The 19,259-nt window shown below is 38.3% G+C and overlaps 1 protein-coding gene across 2 annotated transcripts in view; it reads left to right on the top strand.

The window, feature by feature from the left end:
- Positions 1 to 13,021, top strand: part of POT1 (protection of telomeres 1) — a 71,117-nt gene extending 58,096 nt beyond the window's left edge. For both annotated transcript variants that reach the window (XM_053553734.1, XM_053553733.1), the window contains 4 exons: positions 3,912 to 4,000; positions 6,832 to 6,923; positions 8,658 to 8,763; positions 10,808 to 13,021. In XM_053553734.1, the coding sequence (XP_053409709.1) occupies positions 3,912 to 4,000; positions 6,832 to 6,923; positions 8,658 to 8,763; positions 10,808 to 10,920 (400 nt within the window). In that variant the 3' untranslated portion in view covers positions 10,921 to 13,021. The remainder of the gene's footprint in view (positions 1 to 3,911; positions 4,001 to 6,831; positions 6,924 to 8,657; positions 8,764 to 10,807) is intronic.
- The last annotated feature ends 6,238 nt before the right edge of the window (positions 13,022 to 19,259 follow it).

Below are 19,259 nucleotides of genomic sequence, written 5' to 3'. Positions count from 1 at the left end.
AGTGAAATTTTTCTAGAAAAATATTTCATTTATTTTTAAATTTAAATTTATTGACATATGTTGGTAGATATTTTTTGATGATTTTTAAATTTCCACTTGAATACACTTAATATTGTTCTTTTGTACAGTCTTTTTCTTGACCTTTCTTTGCCAAAGGAAATAGCTTTTGTTCATGTTAATGTGATCTATTATTTTATTAGTGCTCTTATTTTTTTCTTCCTTTACTGTCTATGGGTTTCTTCAGGTTTTCTTTTCAAACTTTTTAAATAGAATGCTTACCTTACTTACCTAATGTTTACAATATTTTAATATTTATATTTAAGTCTATAATTTCACCCTGAGAAAATAGTCTTAGCTTTGTTCCTTGTCACTGTGTTCTAAATATTTCATAATTCCTATTATTATTTCTTTGACTTATGAATCATGTATTTTTAAGTTTTCATACATTTATGTTAGGTGCTATGTTTTCCTTTGTATTTTAGTTTTATTGCATTTTAGTCAAATAATGTGAGGCATTTCATAATTTTTTGGGATTTGTTTGGCTTTGCTTTATCCTAGATGTGGATAGTGGTTGAGATTTGTATATATTGTATGTATTTTTTAAAAAGAATGTATATTCTCTAATAGTCAATTTAGGGTTTTCAATATGTCCAGTAGATCAGGCTTGTTAATCATAAATTAAAATTTCTATTTCTTCTGTAATTTTCTCTATTTAATTACTTTCTTGGAGAAGTTTGCATAAGTGCCCACTTTAATTGCGGGTTTGTAACCTTTTTATTTTGTCAACTTTTACATATTTTGATGCTCTTTTGTTGGTTCATTTAGGTTAAATGTTATTTTATCTTCCTGGTAAATTTATTGCTCTATAAAGACCTAATTTCTAATTATGTTTTTCTGCCTTGAGTTTACTTTTACTGATATTTTTATTATTGTCGCAGCTGTTGGGGTGGGGAGAAGTTGGTAATTGCTTAGTATCTTAGTCTCATCCTTCTGCTTTCCATCTCTTGGGCCATCCTAGTTTAGGAGTCACTTACAAATGCAGGCTTATGGCTGAATGTTAGTTTTAATAAGTCAGTGAGTTTAAGATGCTTTTTATTATTGATGTATTCAGGTTCTGTTTCTACATTTTTATTATTTTATACTTACGTTTCTACTGTTTCTTTCACGTCTCAAAAGCTATTCTATTTTTTTCCTCCAGTCTTTTATTGGGTTGATTTTTTAAAATGTGGCTGATTTTTCTATTTCCCCTTTACTGTTTTGAAAGTAATGAATTATCTATTTAAGTTTGACTTTTTACTCTTAGTTTTTAATTTGTATACCATAGATGCTTTATCAATGTCTCACAGTACTATTAGAGTCTTTATTTGAAGCAAAAATATTTTTTCTTTCAATTATCTTTTGTTGTTGGTGAAGAAACATCTTTGCATTTGATGCATAGAAGAGAATAATATAGTTTTCCCCTAAGTGAAAATTAGAAGGAATCTACATGGACCGTTTGAATTTTTGTTTTTATTCAAGTATTTTTTAATCAAAAGGTCATAGACATTATTATCATGCATAATAAAAAATAAATTACTCCTAGAATATCTTCACATATTAGTAAAAATAGCTGTACTAAATAATGTATAATTTTAATATATTGTATAGTTTTAGATTTATATACATTTTAAAAGATGACTGTGGTATTAGACATCATAAACTATAAACTTCTGTATATATACTTTCTAAAATAATTAATATTTCAAAATCTTGCTAGTCCTAACCTGACTAGGTGAAATAATTTTTTACTATTGACTATACTTTGGGTATTAGATATATATCAGAAAGCCGTAATATCAGAGAACTTTAGAGGTTATTATCTCCTTTAATTTTTTCATTTTAACAAATAAGGAAATTAAGAGCAAAGCTAATTCATGATTTGTGCCTGTAACTCAGCGTTTATTCTCAATTCATAGTTGTTTATTCTGAATCTTATTCCTTTTTATTGTCTTATATAGAAGAGTTTTTGATAATTCTCTTTAGAAAATAATCATATTACAATATAGGAGGTACAGCACTCTTCTGTTTAATAGCATTTTTATAAATCAGCAGTTCTCAACCTGCATATCACAACCCCTTTTGGGGTCGAATGATCCTTTCACAAGGGTCACCTAAGACTATCATGCATATCAGATATTTACATTACAATTCATAGCAGTAGCAAAATTACAGTTATGAAGTAGCAAGGAAAATAATTTTATGGTTGGGGCTCACCACAGCATGAGGAACTGTATTAAAGTGTCACGGCATTAGGAAGGTTGAGAACCACTGTTTGAAAGATGCTTAAACAAAAAAAAAAATAAGTTATAATTAAGTAAATCAAATTATGAAACTAATATACAGCTTTTATGGAAAGAAGTATGAGAGTCCTCAAAGAACTAAAAGTAGACCTTTCTTTTAATCCTATAATCCCATTACTAGGTATCACCCCATATCAAAAATGTCATTTACCATAAGGACATATGCACTTGAATGCACTTAAATGTATACCATAGAATAGTATACAGTCTTCCATGATTTAGCAATTATGAATTGGGCTGCAATAAACATTCTGTACAAATATCTTTGTTATAATGTGATTTTTGGTCTTCTGGATATATACCTAGTAGAGGAATTGTAGGATCAAATGACAGGTCTGTTTTTAGATCTCTAAGTGTTCTCCAAACATCTTTCCAAAAGGAACATATTAGTTTGCATTCCCACCAGCACTATAGAAGTATTCCCTTTTCTCCACATCTACGCCAACATCTCTGGTTCGGGGATTTTGTGATATGGGCTAACTTTACTGGAGTTAGATGATATCTCAAAGTAGTTTTGATTTGCATTTCCCTGATGATTAAGGATGATGAGCATTTTTTCGTATGTCTGTAGGCCGTGCACCTGTCTTCTTCAGAGAAGTTTCTCTTCAAGTTTCTTGCCCACCCTGAGATGGGATCACTTGTTCTTTTCTTGCTAATACGTTTGAGTTCTCTTTGGATTCTGGTTATGAAACCTTTGTCAGAGACATAACCTGCAAATATCTTCTCCCATTCTGAGGGCTGTCTGTTTGCTTTACTTACTGTGTTCTTGGCTATGCAGAAGTTGGAGCTGGAACATATTCTTCTTAGCAAAGTATCTCAAGAATGGAAGAAAAAGTATCCAATGTATTCAGCCCTACTATGAAACTAATTATAGCTTTCATATGAAAGCTGTAATCCAATTATAACCTAAGAATATGGGGAAAGGGGAAAGGGAGGGCGGGAGGAAGAATGGGCGGAGGGAAGGTGATTGGTGGGATTACACCTATGGTGCATCTTACAGGGGTACATGTGAAACTTACTAAATGTAGAATATAAATGTCTTAACACAATAACTAAGAAAATGCCATGAAGGCTGTGTTAACCAGGGTAATGAGAATATGTCAAATTGTATATAAAACCAGTATATGGTGCCCCATAATTACATAAATGTACACAGCTATGATTTAATAAAAAAAAAAAAAAGAAAAAATAATACTATACAGTCATAACAAAGATGAAGATTTTGTTACAGCTTGGGTGGATTTGGAGAAGACTCTTCTAAATAAATTATCACAAGAACAGAAAAACAAGTATCGCATACTAATTTGAAACTCGTACATTAACAACAATGCGCTCATATTGAGAGAAAACTCAAATACCTGAAGAGGAGAGAAGAGGAAAGGGCGTGGCGGGTTCCTACCCAGTAGGAACAGTGTATGGGTTTATGGCACACTTCCTGAGTGAAAGACACAGCCACGACTTAGACTTTTCTGTACAAATGCGAACAATGTAACCTAATTATATATACCCTTATGCTATTATGAAATTTTTAAAAATTAAACTATTTTCAAATTTTTATTTTATTAATTGCAGGTGTAAGCAGTGTTCTAATTTGAGACCAATACAAAATCTAAATTCCCTTGTTGATAAAACATCATGGAATCCGACTTCGGTGGCAGAAGGTTAGCTAAATATGTATGCCTTGCAATTTTGACTATCTGTGTTTAAGGTCCTCTAACTGATTTATATTTTAATATTTGTGAATATATAAGGCTAAGTTAAAGTTTAAATTTATTTAAGAGAAACTATTCACAGTGATTGCAATAAGTATATAGAGTAAATGTTAAAAATATTTGAACAGTCACTTTTAAGCATCCACCAATACTTCTTAATCACAATTCATATCTTAAGGGGGGGGTTGGGTGGAGGGAGGGTAACAGGTGGGAGCACACCTACGGTGCATCTTACAAGGGTACATGTGAAATTTACTAAGTGTAGAATATAAATGTCTTAACACAATAACTAAGAAAATGCTGTGAAGGCTATGTTAACCAGTTTGATTAAAATATTTCAAATTGTATATAAAAGCAGCACATTGTACCCCATTAATGTATGTAACTATGATTTAATTAAAAAAAATTTATAATTTGTTTTCATGTTAGCCATCTGTCATAAATACTAGTTCTGAAAAATCTCTTCAGCTCATGGTACCTTGGGACTGAAGAGTTTTAGAGAGAACTGTTAAAACTTTTCACCCACACAAGTCTTTAGCTGGAACAAAAGGAATCTTTATATCACATTCGTAACTGTGGTCATCTAACCTTTATTTATAACTCCTTCAGTGACAGGGTACTCGTTACACACAAGGCAGCATGTCCTCTTAATTTTTAGGCATTTATTAATAGTGAAGCAAAATCTGCCTATCTATAACTTTAACATGGGCCAAGTTCTGTGTACTAAAATTATTTAGACTAGAGTATTCCTAATTCCTTCTATAAGATAAACAGACGTTGTACATTTGAAGGTATCTCTCAAGCCTTCCTTGAATCCTGTTACTTTAAGCAGGCTTCCTCACTTCCTGTGGTACTTTCCCACGTTCGTCACTATTTTGTTTCTTCTCCTCAGTAAACATTCCACTTCCCCTGTGCCCTTCTCAAAATCTGGCACTCATGCTGGATGTGGTGCTGCAGATACAGTTTGGCCAATTCAGAATGTAGGGACCATTATTATTTCCCTAAAACTGTACACTCAGATTCTGCTAACCTGAAATTTTATTGTATAGTTATTGTATAGTTGTGTATCCAGTTGTGTGATACTGTTGTTTCATGTTTTCTTTGTGCTCTGGTGCAATCCTAGATTACTTTTTCATGAACTTCTTGATATCAAGCTCGATTTCCTTATCCAATTCTGTTTTGTTTTTTTTTTGAAATGGAGTCTCACTATGTCATCCTAGGTAGAGTGCTGTGGCATCACAGCTCATAGCAACCTCAAATTGAGCTTAAGCGATGCTCTTGCCTCAGCCTCCCAAGTAGCTGGGCCTACAGGCACCTATCACAACGCCTGGCTATTTTTTCAATGAAGTTGTCATTGTTGTTTAGTTGGCCCAGGCCAGGTTTGAACTCTCCAGCCATGGTGTATGTGGCAGTGCCCTAACTACTGAGCTACAGGCACTGAGCCACCTTATCCAATTCTTAATGTAGTTTTTGTTTTTTGTTTGTGTGATCACTCAGGGTAGGTTTTAAGTTCAAACTTGTTTTAGTTGAAAGTTTTAAACTATTGCGACCTTTTGAAACCTAAAAATCGGTTCCTATGTATTAACAATATCTCGTAAGTGCCCTAATTTATGTCTCTGTGTTCTAATTTATTATTCCGCCTTGTCCCCTTAATTAGTCCTAGTTATATAGATGGAAGCTAGTATATAACATTCTGTAAACATATGATGTCTTCCATTTCCAAAGATAGTCATCTTAATCTATGAATTCTCATGTGATTTGGTGTCTTTGTTTTCTTCCTCATCAAATTATGAAATCCCAGATTCTGATATTTTTATTCATTCAACCAGACAATGTTTCTTAAAAAATAGTATGTCCTAGCCGGGCGTTGTGGCGGGCGCCTGTAGTCCCAGCTGCTCGGGAGGCTGAGGCAAGAGAATCGCGTAAGCCCAAGAGTTAGAGGTTGCTGTGAGCCGTGTGACGCCACGGCACTCTACCCAAGGGCGGTACAGTGAGACTCTGTCTCTACAAAAAAAAAAAGTATGTCCTTTATGCTTATAATACAAAGCAGGAGAGAGGCATATTAAAAAATATTTAACTGCATGCTACTTTTTAAAAAACATTCTGGCATTTCAGTTTTCCATAAGACTAATAAGCAATGAGTTGCATTTCAAGAATTCCATCAGTGGTTCTTAACCTTCCTAATGCCGCGGCCGTTTAATACGGTTCCTCATGTTGCGGTGACCCCCAACCATAAAATTATTGTCATTGCTACTTCACAACTGTAATTTGCTACTGTTATAAATTGTAATGTGTTTTCCGATGGTCTTAGGCAACCCCTGTGAAAGGGTCGTTCGACCCCAAAAGGGGTTGCGACCCATAGGTTGAGAACTGCTGAATTACATGGTTTCTATCAAGGTACCAACTCATTTTAAAGATAGATTATGTTAATATTTAATCAAAAAATATTTGCTTGTTTACAATATGAGACATTGTCCCAGTGGGGGTATAATGAATTGTTCCAGAATGAATCTGCTAAATGATCTTGATAAAGGTTGAGTGTCTGTGGGGGTGAAAACACATGTGTGCCCAAATGTGTGAGGGATTTCCCACTACTCTCCGTGCAAGCAGATCTGCAGCAAACAACAGCTGGGTGTCCTCCAGTTCAACTCCCATGCTAGCTACATTTCGGATAGTGTCAAGTTTTTCTTTATCTCTTGAACTCACAAAAGAATTTTAACTTTACCTTGATAATAAGGAATAGGAGGCTCATATGATTTGATCTTCTTTTCTTTCACTAGTACTCGGTATTGTACCCCTCCAATATGTATTTGTTATGACGTTCACTCTTGATGATGGAACAGGAGTATTAGAAGCATTTCTCATGGATTCTGTAAGTAACAGAGGTAGTAAAGATATTTGTAACTGAAAAATATTTAAATTTTAATATATTTACTCAAACCTACTTTATTTCAAAAGTATTTAAGGCAACTTAAAAGTTTAAACAAAATGTAAACACATAAATTTTAAATTTTGTATCTCTTGTTTTCATTTGGCACTGTAAACCTTAATATTTGAGTAGTGAAAAAATGAGGTACAGAGATTTGAAGGGAGAGGTGTTCTCCTTCCCACTCATAAGTTCTGCTCCAGGGCTGTAATTCAGAGGTTTAGCCACATTATTTAGGCATCATGTGTTTTTCACCATACTTTTTAAATATTTACATTTCATAATCAAGGAAATGAAGTTACTTTGATTCAGAGATACCATTGTGTGAAGCAGTCCACAAGACCATCCTGTTACCAGCTGTAAGTTTGGAAGTCCAAAAGGGCACCTTTAGTGTTTAATAACTCAGAAGAAAGACTCAGAGAACTCACTGAAAGCTGTTATATTCATGGTTAGGGTTTATTACTGCTAAAGGATATGAATTAAAATCAACCAAGGAGAGAAGTACATAGGGTACTGTCTAGGAAAGTTCCAAACATAGAGTTTGTTTGTCTTCTCTCCTCAGTAAACATTCCACTTCAATGTTGTGGACTGTTTACCTTTCCCTACAATACTATATAACATTACACCTGGAATATTTCCAACCAGGAAAGCTCAACCAAACCTGATGTCAAGAGCTTCTATTGGGCTCCATCACAGAGGTGTGGTGATTGCCCACAGTGGCTGATCTCAGTCTTCAGCCCCTCTTGAGGTCTAGCTAGTATAGTCAGCTAGTTTTTTAATCACGCTTCAGACTCCCCACCCTAACTGACATCATTAGACTATCCAGAATGATCTCAGGCAAAAAGAAACAAAACAAAACAAATAAACAAACGAACAAAAAAACACTTCTATTAAGTGTGACATGCTAAAAGCTTAGATCTCCCACAAACAGGTAAGAGCAAAAGCCTTAGGGTCAAGTTTTATTTATATTTTATTACATACATTAGAAAAGAAATCTGAGGTAAGGTTGAGAATTTTCTTCCACCTGCTTGAGCCCTTTGACCATTTAAATATTTATTGAATGCCTGCTGTTTACCAGGTTCTATTCGATGTGATGGAAATACATGGATAAGAAACTTACTAAATGTAGAATATAAATGTCTTAACACAATAGCTAAGAAAATGCTATCAAGGCTATGTTAACCAATTTGATGAAAATATTTCAAATTGTATATAAAACCAGCACATTGTACCCCATGACTGCATTAATGTACACAGCTATGATTTAAAAAAAAAAAAAAAGACTGAGCAAAGCAAGCCCAATTCTTTCCTGAAATTTATAATCTAGTAGAGGAGAAAAAAATACATAGATAGATAGTATATATTCTATCTTTTTTAACTTAACATAAAATTTGTTTTTCTATACACAAAAAGTATAGTCAGCTAGTTTTTTAATCATCATTATTAAGTCAAAGTGTAATAATTTAACTTGATTATATTTATCTCAAAGCTATTTTAAGATTAAAGTACTAAATCAGATTTTAGAGTTCAGACCAGCACTTTAGTTTATGAATTCTGCAGTCTTGGTAGAGTGAAATAGTCTAGATTATTTTAAATTAGATAATATTTAAATAATTTTATATTATAACTTTTAAAAAGATTAATATAATTTCCTTTTTCTACCATATGATTTTTTTCAAGGACAAATTCTTCCAAATTCCAGCATCAGAAATTCTAAATGATGATGACCTTCAGAAAAGTGTGGATATGATTATGGATATGATTTGTCCTTCAAGAATAAAAATTGGTAGGCAATAATTTTTACACTCCCCACTCTTTCCTTTATTTAAAATAGCACCTGGATATATCTAATCTGTGGACTTCTAGAATTCTGAAAGCAGTAAAGCAGTGAATCCAGCTGAATTACTAACCAGTGAATGATCATTGTGTGACCCACCTGTTGATAAAGTCAGTGGCTGGCATAAAAACAGTATGAATCATAATTCCTACAATGAAAAAATTTTAAAATAATTTAAGTACAACAGAGAGAGGCAGTTTTGATCACAGACACTTTTGATGCTGTATTTTATACACACAAACATTAGTTGAAATCAAACCAGAAGGGGTGAAATATTAGCAAGAAATGTTTCTTGTTACAGACTTCCATTATCCAGTTTAATCAATGGTGGATTTTCTGTTTCATATTAAGACTTTGCAGGTTTTTTGTTTCACTAGATTTTTTTATAACTTTGTTTTCTTTATGACCATTTGATTAGTTAGCTCAATCTTTAGATACGATTCTGCTGATTATCTCTGCTGCCTCTGAGTTTTCCTTCTTTCCTTCTGCTTCTGTTGAAACTGCAGATCTAAATGATATTCCAATAATTAGATTCTTCTAACAATTTTATATAAGTAAGAAATTGTCCCAGCTGCAGATTTGGCTGCTGTTGATTTTATTTTTATTGAGTTATTTTAAATCAGATTTTACTTTCCTTGGTTAGTTTTTTTTTTTTTTTTTTGAGTCAGAGTCTCAAGCTGTTGCACTGAGTAGAGTGCTGTGGCATCATAGCTCACAGCAACCTCCAGCTCGATCCTCTCACTTCAATTTTTTTATTTTTAGTAGAGACGGGGTCTTGCTTTTGCTTAGGCTGGTCTCAAGCTATCCACCCTCCTTAGCCTCCCAGAGTGCTAGGTTTACCACACCTGGCCCCCTTGGTCAATCTTTTTAACAAACAGTTCCAGAATGATAGGAGTTCTCATTCATATGTAACAAAGCTTAACCTCAATACCTTTATTTGTTGTCAATTTTCATTTGGGTTGGTCATTTGAATTCTTCGTGTAGATTTCTGGAATTAAAACTTTTTATCAAAGAAGCACAGGCTTTTGATACATACTTTCAGATTACTTGTCAAAAATATTTTCTTTTTCTTGTTCTACCAGCAGTGTGAGAGAGTGTGTTTCTTGCTTCACCCTTGCCAATATCGAGTGCTTTATGAAATACCTTTGAAACTTGAAAAAACATAGGAACCTTTTCTAGAAGTTATAAATAGATTCACTGTATTTATAACTAAAGCTTGGAAATGGCATCTGTGGCTGCCAGCACTGCCTGGGCTCTACATCTGCTACCTGATCTGAGTTCCAGCTGTACTTATATCAGGGCTTGGGCTCATTTGAAGTTTAGGTTCCATTTCTTTCAGTTAAGAAAAAAGAGGCCTGGCATGGTGGCTTACACCTGTAATCCTAGCACTATGGGAGGCATAGGCCGGTGGATCACCTGAGCTCATGAATTTGAGAACAGTCTGAGCTAGCATAAGACCCCATCTCTAAAAATAGCCTGGTATTGTGGCAGGTGCCTGTAGTCCCTGCTACTTGGGAGGCTGAGGCAAGAGAATTGCTTGCGCCCAAGAGTTTGAGGTTGCTGTGAGCTATGATGCCAGGGCACTCTACCAGGGGCAACAAAGTAAGACTCTGTCTCCAAAAAAAAAAAAAAGAAACAAAAAAGAAAAAAAAAACAAAGATGTAAGTAGCATACAGCCGGAAAAACGGAATGAAAATTGGGGATGAGGTTGCTTATGACATTTGCTATAAAACATTGTGAAGATTCCAGATTTAATTGTGTTTATCTGCTGTTGGAAAAAAAAATTCAAACTAGTCACAAATGCTGCATAACAATAACATGAATCCAGTATGTATTTGCAGCATATTTAATAATGTTAAATTTGGTAAGGGCATGTACTTACTTTTCAAACTAAATTAAATGTTAATTTTTCTTGCTCAGCATTATGCTTAGATACATATTTCGGAGTTATTTATTTAATTTTAATGATTAAATACCATTTTTTTATTTGTAGATGCATATCCGTGGTTAGAATGCCTCATCAAGTCATATAATGTCACAAATGGAATGGAACAGAAAATTTGCTATCAGATTTTTGACACCACAGTTGCAGAAGATCTTATCTAATATCGCCATTCAATTTAGCATATGCAAAATATTGTAATTTTAGACAATGTTACTTTTTGTGAGTTTGTTATAAAACGTGAGAAATTTAATTTTTAAAATATCATCCACATTTCTGTCTTAACCACCATTTTAGATGTTTTTGGCAAATAGACATTGTGTTCTCTTGTTGTGAATATGTTGACAGTATTCCTGGTGCTCCAGATACCCAGCATGGTGGATGGCTTCCTGGTATATACAAGACAAGGAGACACGTAATAAACAAGTGTGTGTTTGCCTTTACTCTTCACAGTCCCTTCAGAGAAGACATTTTGTTTCCTTGGACTAAAATTCACTTTCCTATGGGTTTTTCCATACGTCAGCCACTGATTTCTCTGTCATTCACCATCCCTAATTGGGTTTATTTTCCAGCCCTTTCTCTTTTCTTTCTTTTTTTTTTTTTTATATATCAGCAGAGTTGAGAATTTTAACATGGGTATGAGATTAGAAAATGTCCTTACCTTAAATCTCTTGGCTTTTACTGGATGCAAGGTAAATAATAGTTACAGGTTTGGTTTTTATACAGAAGGATTTGCTTAAATAGCACTGCTTCGAGAAGTGTGTGTTTAAGTGAGCTATGGTGTACTCAAAGTGATTTGCTTTAAGTAGAAGTGGCAAAATTGCTTTGTTTGAATGCTGATATTGACCATTTTAGGATAAATCTGTTTCTTTCAATGTGAATTATGTGCTTCGTTTGATTGCTTCTTTCCCTTTCCCTCTGTGGTATTAGAAGTTATTCCATTGCACCTTAGCCTAATAGCGCAGTCAGATTTACAGTTAGTGACTTATTTACAATAAGTTACTGACCCTTTTTTAATAGTCTCATGTAAAGTATTCCTTTATTACAAGTTTTAACTAATTAAATGAAATCTTAAGTCAGTATAATAGTCTACCTTTTACCTGAGAGTTGTTTGTCAAATTTAAAATCATGAATATTCGATTTTCTACCAATTTGTATGTATAAATATATGTATATTATTGCTACAGACTGAGAGATAGTTTAGTGTTAGTGAAGAATAAAATAAATGCGCATATTATTTCACGTTTCATTCATTTGTCCTGTGTTGAGCTAAGAAGTGACAGGAAGCAGTTGCTAAGCAGTACTGAGCAAAGCACTTACCTTACCACAACCTGTTTTCCTGATAAGAAAACTAAAACTTGGTTAGTAAGATGATCTGACTAATTTCACACGATTTTGTGGTATTTTTTGAGACCGGATCTCACTCTGTCGCTAGGGGTAGGGTGTGGTGGCTCCATCACAGCTCACTGCAACCTCAAACTTCTGGCTGCAGGCGATTTTCCAGCCTCAACCTCACAAGAAGCTGGGATTACAGGGGCATGTCACCATACCTGGCTGATTTTTTTAGTTTGGTTTTGCTTCTTTTTTTTTTTTAATAGAGACAAGCTCTGTATTATTCAGGCTGTGATTTCATACTAGATTAGTACTTGAATTCAGGTCATCTCTATTCAGAGCCTATACTGTTACCCACTCAATGATTTTAGAACAAAAGCTAGCATGGAATTTTCTGCAAAAGAGTCCTACATTAAATATCTGAAGTTCTATTGGAAATAGATTGCAAAAGATATCAGTGTGTTTTACTGCACAATCTAAAGGCTTTTAGCACCTTATTGGCAAAAAGGATTGAAAAACTGATTTTCTCTACTCATAACAGCCCTAAGTTCTAGTTTCAGGTCCATTAGCACATCTCTATACATAACTACCATTCTCTGCCATCATCAGGTTTCCAGCTTGTTTGAGACAGTGAGAAGACTGATGCTCTTGTTGTGGGAATGTAAACTCTGGATTCAGAACATTTCCTGGGGAAAGTTTTAAAATTCTGCAGTCGAACTGATGTGTTTCAGTATCAGTGATGTGGTAGGGATTTAAAGGTGACATAACCTATTTTCTGCCTTCAGGAAGCACCGAGTGTGGAAGAGTAGGAGTCAGAAGGTGCTGTAGGTTCATGTTGTGAACACGTGGGATCTCCAAGCTTAAAAACTCTTCCTATGATGTTTTATGATGGCAGTGCATTTCTCTTTTCTTTTTCCATTTTTTTTTTTTTTTTTTTTTAATAAACCTCCATACTGTCATGATTTCGTTTGGTATTGTGGAGTTTTTTCCTTACCTTTTTTCTTTTTTAATTTTCAGTTTTGAACAAGAGTTATTTCATCAACACCTAGTATTTGTCTGGTGGCAATATATTCACCTTGCACTAATCAGGAACCCAGATTGTTAGAATTCCATTTCTGGAGCAACAAAAATAGTATTTTATTGTGCCTAGATTTGACTGTGTCTCCTTTATGTGAATACTGGTAGGATCTTCCTGTCCAACTTTAAATTTCATAAACTGAAGAGAATTTCATAAACTGAAGAGAGTAGTTTGTATACAGACTCTGCCTCAATTTCCGGTTTCTGCAATATCCATTTTTTAGGCACTGCTGGATTATTTCTTGTTGCCCCTGCATTGTGCTGTGTGAGGAAGAAACGCACTTAGAAAATCCGAGGCCATCCGTTATTCTTCATCTAAATACGATCATGAAAAAGGCGCTGCTCACACACTCTTTCCATGGCCACCTGCAGCTGCAAGGCTTTACTTGAGGGCAATACATGTGCCAAGACCTAGTGTATCAGCCCTCATTTCATCCCTGGACGTGCTGCATGTTGGGAGCTGTTCTAAATGAATATAGAAAGACTGGTGTTTATGGAGCAAAAGCTGAAAATGTCTCTGAGAAAACTCCTCACACTGTGGGGCACTAGCAGCCCAGGTTTCTAATGAGTATGGAGCCCATGGGCTGGTTTCTCGCAGGTCACAGGAATGGGCTGCAGCCTCCCATAACCACTTTCGAAGGGACGGCATGAATAGAAACAAAGCATGAATTTGTTACTATGTGTAGCTTTCAATCCAGACAGTTTTCTTCTACACTTTCCTTAGTATGTGGGGAAAAAAATTTTCCGATAATTTTCAATGTTGTTTTAAATCTTGACCTTGTATTTCATCAAGTTTTGTTTTGTTAGGATATCAGAACTAGGCCAACCCCTCCTCACTAAGATGACTCAATTCTCCACAGACAGTTGGATAACTACCCCACCTGCGTGTGGGCTAGGCTATGTCTTCCGGAACGCTGTAACCGCTGAAACTGCCCAACTGCCCCACCTGCGCGTGGGCTAGGCGGTTGGTTTGTTCCTTTAAAAGGGGCCTGAAGCCCCAAACCGAGGCAGACTCTTGTAAACCAGTCCGTCCTGGTGCTGCACTCGAATAAATTCCTCCTGCTTTTGCATCAAGGATCGGCTCCGCGTTTGATTGGGTGTTCTTCTCAATCCGAGGGCTCTTTGAGGCCCTTACATTTGGGGGTTCCACCGAGGTAGAGACGACCACCCCCTCAAGCGCTGGACCCGCTATCCTTGGAGGTAAGAGGCCTCTGTGAGTCTGTGTGGTGGTCTGTCTGTGTCTGTAAGTGGTCTGTCCGTGTCTGTGAGTCTGTGTGGTCTGTCCGTGTCTGTAAGTCTTGTATCAGGTGCCGGTGTCAGGTTTATCAGAGCGGTGCCGCTGTCAGGCTGAGGGACGCCTCAGAATCAGGAGGGGACCAACTACTGTTGGTCACCGTCAGAATCAGGTCTGGACGCCTCAGAATCAGGTTGGGGGATGCCTCAGAATCAGGAGGGGACCAACTACTGTTGGTCACCGTCAGTGTCGGCCCTGGTGGATTCGGTGTCTGTGTTTTCTGTTTGTCTTCCTTTTTGTCTGTGTGTTGTCCTACGTACATTTGTTATCTCTTAAAATGGGTCAGAGGATGAGTACGCCTCTATCTCTCACCTTGGACCATTGGAAGGAGGTTAAGGGACGGGGGTGTAATCTCTCGGTCCTCATAAAGAAGGGACCGTGGCAAACTTTCTGCACCTCTGAATGGCCCGCCTTCAATGTGGGCTGGCCCCCTGAAGGTACCTTTAACCTCTCCCTTATCTTTGCCGTTAAAAAAATTGTCTTCCAAGCAGGTCCTGGCTCGCACCAACAGCCATATATTATCGTTTGGCAAGATCTGGTGCGGAACCCGCCCCCCGGGTCCGTCCGTGGCTAATACCAGCCACCTCACAGGTCTTAGCCCTCCACTCGCCAGGAGCTAAGAAGCCTTTGGAAGACCCCCAGAATGACCAGCTCCTCCTAGAGGATGTTCCACCTCCTTATCCTCGCCCCCTGCCGCCTCCAGGCGCCCCACAGGAGGAGGTCATACTACCCTCCGCGCCAACCCTTCCTCTCCCAGGAAGGCCGGTACACGGAACCAGAAGCACCCGCGGATGACGAGGAGAGTTTCCCTCCCCAGATTCCACTATTACTTGCTCCCTCAGAGCCTATGGACCCCCTCCTCCTCCCCCTGAAGATGAGGGTCCCGCTCCCCTCCAGCCCCTCCAGTACTGGCCTTTCTCGTCCGCCGACCTATACAATTGGAAAACTAACCACCCCCCTTTCTCCGAGGAACCCCAGCGTTTGACTGGGCCGGTGGAGTCGCTGATGTTCTCGCACCAGCCCACATGGGATGACTGTCAGCAATTGTTGCAAACCCTCTTCACTACAGAGGAAAGGGAGCGGATCCTCCTTGAGGCGCAGAAAAACGTGCCCGGGGTGGACGGGAGACCAATGCAACTCCCAAACCGCATCGAGGAGGCTTTTCCCCTTTCCCGACCAGACTGGGACTACAACACGGCTGACGGTAGGGAGCGACTGACAGTCTATCGCCAGACTCTAGTGGCAGGCCTCCGGGGGCAGCAAGGCACCCTACTAATTTGGCTAAAGTAAGGGAAGTGACCCAGGGAATCACGGAGTCCCCCTCCGTCTTCCTTGAGCGTCTCATGGATGCTTTTCGCCGCTATACCCCTTTCGACCCAACGTCAGAGGGGCAAAGGGCCTCTGTTGCTATGGCATTCATAGGGCAATCCGCCTCAGATATTAGGAAGAAGCTCCAGAGAATAGAGGGCTTGCAGGACTATACCTTGCGAGACCTAGTTAAGGAAGCCGAGAGAGTCTACCATAAGAGGGAAACTGAGGAGGAGAAGGAGCAGCGTAAACTAAAAGAAGAAGAAGATAGGGAAGTCAGGAAGGAGCGCAGACAGGAAAGGAATTTAACTCGCATTTTGGTCACAGTAATAGGTGAGTCAGGTCAAACTGCGTTTAGGAGAAGGCAGGCAGGGAACCTGGGCAACTCAGGAAGACAGACTAGCCAACCACCACTGGATAGAGACCAATGTGCATTCTGCAAGGAAAAAGGACATTGGAAGAATGAGTGTCCCAAGCGAAGGGGTAAAGGAGACCCAGTTATCCTGACCCTCGGAGGGCATAATGCCTAGGGGCAACGGGGCTCGGAACCCCTCGCCGAGCCCAGGGTAACCTTATGTGTGGAGGGGAAGCCCATTGACTTTTTAGTAGACACAGGAGCTCAACATTCTGTCCTGACTACACCAGTTGGGCCGGTAACGGAAAAAAAATCTTGGGTCATAGGGGCAACGGGACACCAACAATATCCATGGACCACCCATAGGACAGTTGACCTGGGTAGGGGAACAGTAACCCACTCCTTCCTGGTGATTCCTGAGTGCCCGATGCCACCCTTGGGACGAGATCTCTTGACCAAAATGGGAGCCCAAATCAGCTTTACCTCCGAGGGGCCCCAAGTAACTACAGCTTTAACCATCCAACTAAGTGATGAGCACCGGCTTTTTGAAGACACCAGGCCAAGCACCCAACCCCCGCCTGACTTATTTGCCAAGTACCCCCAGGTCTGGGCTGAAACAGCTGGGACAGGACTGGCGATAAATCGCCCCCCCCAGTGGTGGAACTGAAGGCAACTTCTACCCCTATTGCGGTCCGCCAGTATCCTATGCCCCGAGAGGCACGCGAAGGGATACGGCCCCACATCCAACGCCTTCTTCAACAAGGTATGCTACGAGCATGCAAATCCCCTTGGAACACCCCCCTCCTCCCTGTCAAGAAACCAGGCACCCAAGATTATCGTCCAGTCCAGGATCTAAGAGAAGTGAACAGGAGAGTGCAAGACCTACACCCCACAGTGCCAAACCCCTATAATCTGCTTAGCTCCCTCCCCCCAGATAAAATCTGGTACACCATCCTAGACCTCAAGGATGCCTTCTTTTGTTTACGCTTACACCCTTCCTGCCAGGACATCTTCGCTTTTGAATGAACAGATCCGGATAGCAGCAGCACGGAGCAACTCACCTGGACCCGACTACCGCAGGGCTTCAAGAACTCTCCCACCCTCTTCGATGAGGCACTTCATCAAGACTTAGCCTGCTTTCGTGTCCGCAACCCAGAGGTAACCCTCCTACAGTATGTAGATGACTTACTACTTGCAGGGGATACCGAGGAAGACTGCCAACAAGGCACAGAACGTCTACTTCAGGAACTAGCAGCCCTAGGCTACCGAGTGTCCACACTCACAGGCCCCCTCGTCCTCTTATTTCTCCTGCTCACTTTCGGCCCTTGCATCCTAAACAGGCTAATCAACTTTGTAAAAGAACGCATCAGTGCGGTCCAAGTATTAGTACTTCAGCAGAGGTATCAACCACCCCAAGATCCCTCTCAGTTTCAGGATTGAAACTCCCAACAAGACAAAGGGGGGAATGTTAGGATATCAGAACTAGGCCAACCCCTCCTCACTAAGATGACTCAACTCTCCACAGACAGTTGGATAACTGCCCCACCTGCGTGTGGGCTAGGCTATGTCTTCCGGAACGCTGTAGCCGCTGAAACTGCCCAACTGCCCCACCTGCGCGTGGGCTAGGCGGTTGGTTTGTTCCTTTAAAAGGGGCCTGAAGCCCCAAACTGGGGCGGACTCTTGTAAAACAGTCCGTCTGGGTGCTGCACTCGGATAAATTCCTCCTGCTTTTGCATCAAGGATCGGCTCCGCGTTTGATTGGGTGTTCTTCTCAATCCGAGGGCTCTTTGAGGCCCTTACAGTTTTTACTCAAACTTTATTAATAAAAATAATATGTACTAGTAAGAATTGGAAACAACATAGAGTATGTAAAGTTGGAACTAATCCCTGCCCTAAGTAGGACCCCAGAAGAAACCACTTTTAACAGTTCAGTGTATAATTTTCCAGACATCTCAACATGTGAGTTTGTGTGTATATATATATCTTTAAATAACATCTTTAAATAGAGTGAACTTTATTTTCTTCAAGTCAATACATGGAGAAATACATTGCTTGTCATTACTCAGCGTTAGTAATTTTTTACTGGGTAATTCTCTGATTATTTCATTCTCTATCTGTGTTGTGGGTTTTTGTGTATTTAAGTGTTTTATTTGTTATGTCAATTTTGGAATTTTATATTTTTATAAGAATGTGTCTTGTTATCTGTTCTGTTTCTTTATTACCTTATAGTTATTCATAATATGTTATTTTTATTATTTTAGTCTATTTTGTCTGGTGTTATTTCCTTTTTAAAGAAATCTAGAGATCCTGGAACCTGTTTTCATTATATCTCTGGAGGTTTTCAGGTAATCAATTTTGGATACTTGTCCAGACTCCCTAAGACACAGTAGGATTCTGCCAAGATAGAATACTTTTAAAATACTTTCAAGCTTTGAAAAATTCATTCTGCAAAGAATGTTACTGCAAAAAAAGGAGGAGAATGCCTTCTTGTGAAGATTTTCTTTAGGAAAATTAGGCTCTATGAAGTCTATGATAAGTCTCACTAAAGTTCTAGATCATTATTTTAGAAGAAATAAAAATATTTCTTCCTCTGCTAGTTCCTCAGGGTCCCTGGATAACGTCTAAACCTCCTACCCATTCTAGGAAAAAGAGATCTAGTCTGCTAGTAAAATCTGGGCATAATGGTGTGTCTTTTCCCTCGAGTACTTTGACATAATATCAGAACTCAATAAGCCGGAATTCACTAGTGTACTCCTATATGTGAGATCATATTGCAGTCTGGAAAACAGTAATGCTGTGTATTCTTTTTTTTATGATTTAAGCTGTTAGGAAATTTGAGATCAGTTAGAGCTCATCGGAAAGTGATCATCATCTTAAGATAACTGCCCTTCCATTCAGGACTACATCTGATGGCTTGAGAAGTGTGAGGCATCTGTTACAATGATAAGGGTAATGTATCAGTGGACATAGAGCTCTCCCTCAGATGTGCCAATTGGTGAAACATGGGTAGTTCAAAGATTTCTTTGCCATTTTTAGACTATAGCAACATTTAATGAATTTCTGGGCTTTTGCCTCTTGAAATTTAGACCACAAAGTCACATTGGCATTGTATATGTGTGTGTGTGTGTTTATGCTTA

The sequence above is a fragment of the Nycticebus coucang genome, chromosome 11 (assembly GCF_027406575.1).
Source record: "Nycticebus coucang isolate mNycCou1 chromosome 11, mNycCou1.pri, whole genome shotgun sequence".
Lineage (NCBI taxonomy): Eukaryota > Metazoa > Chordata > Mammalia > Primates > Lorisidae > Nycticebus > Nycticebus coucang.
Note: the sequence above shows the minus strand (reverse complement) of the source record. Positions and strands in the feature narration are given on the sequence as shown.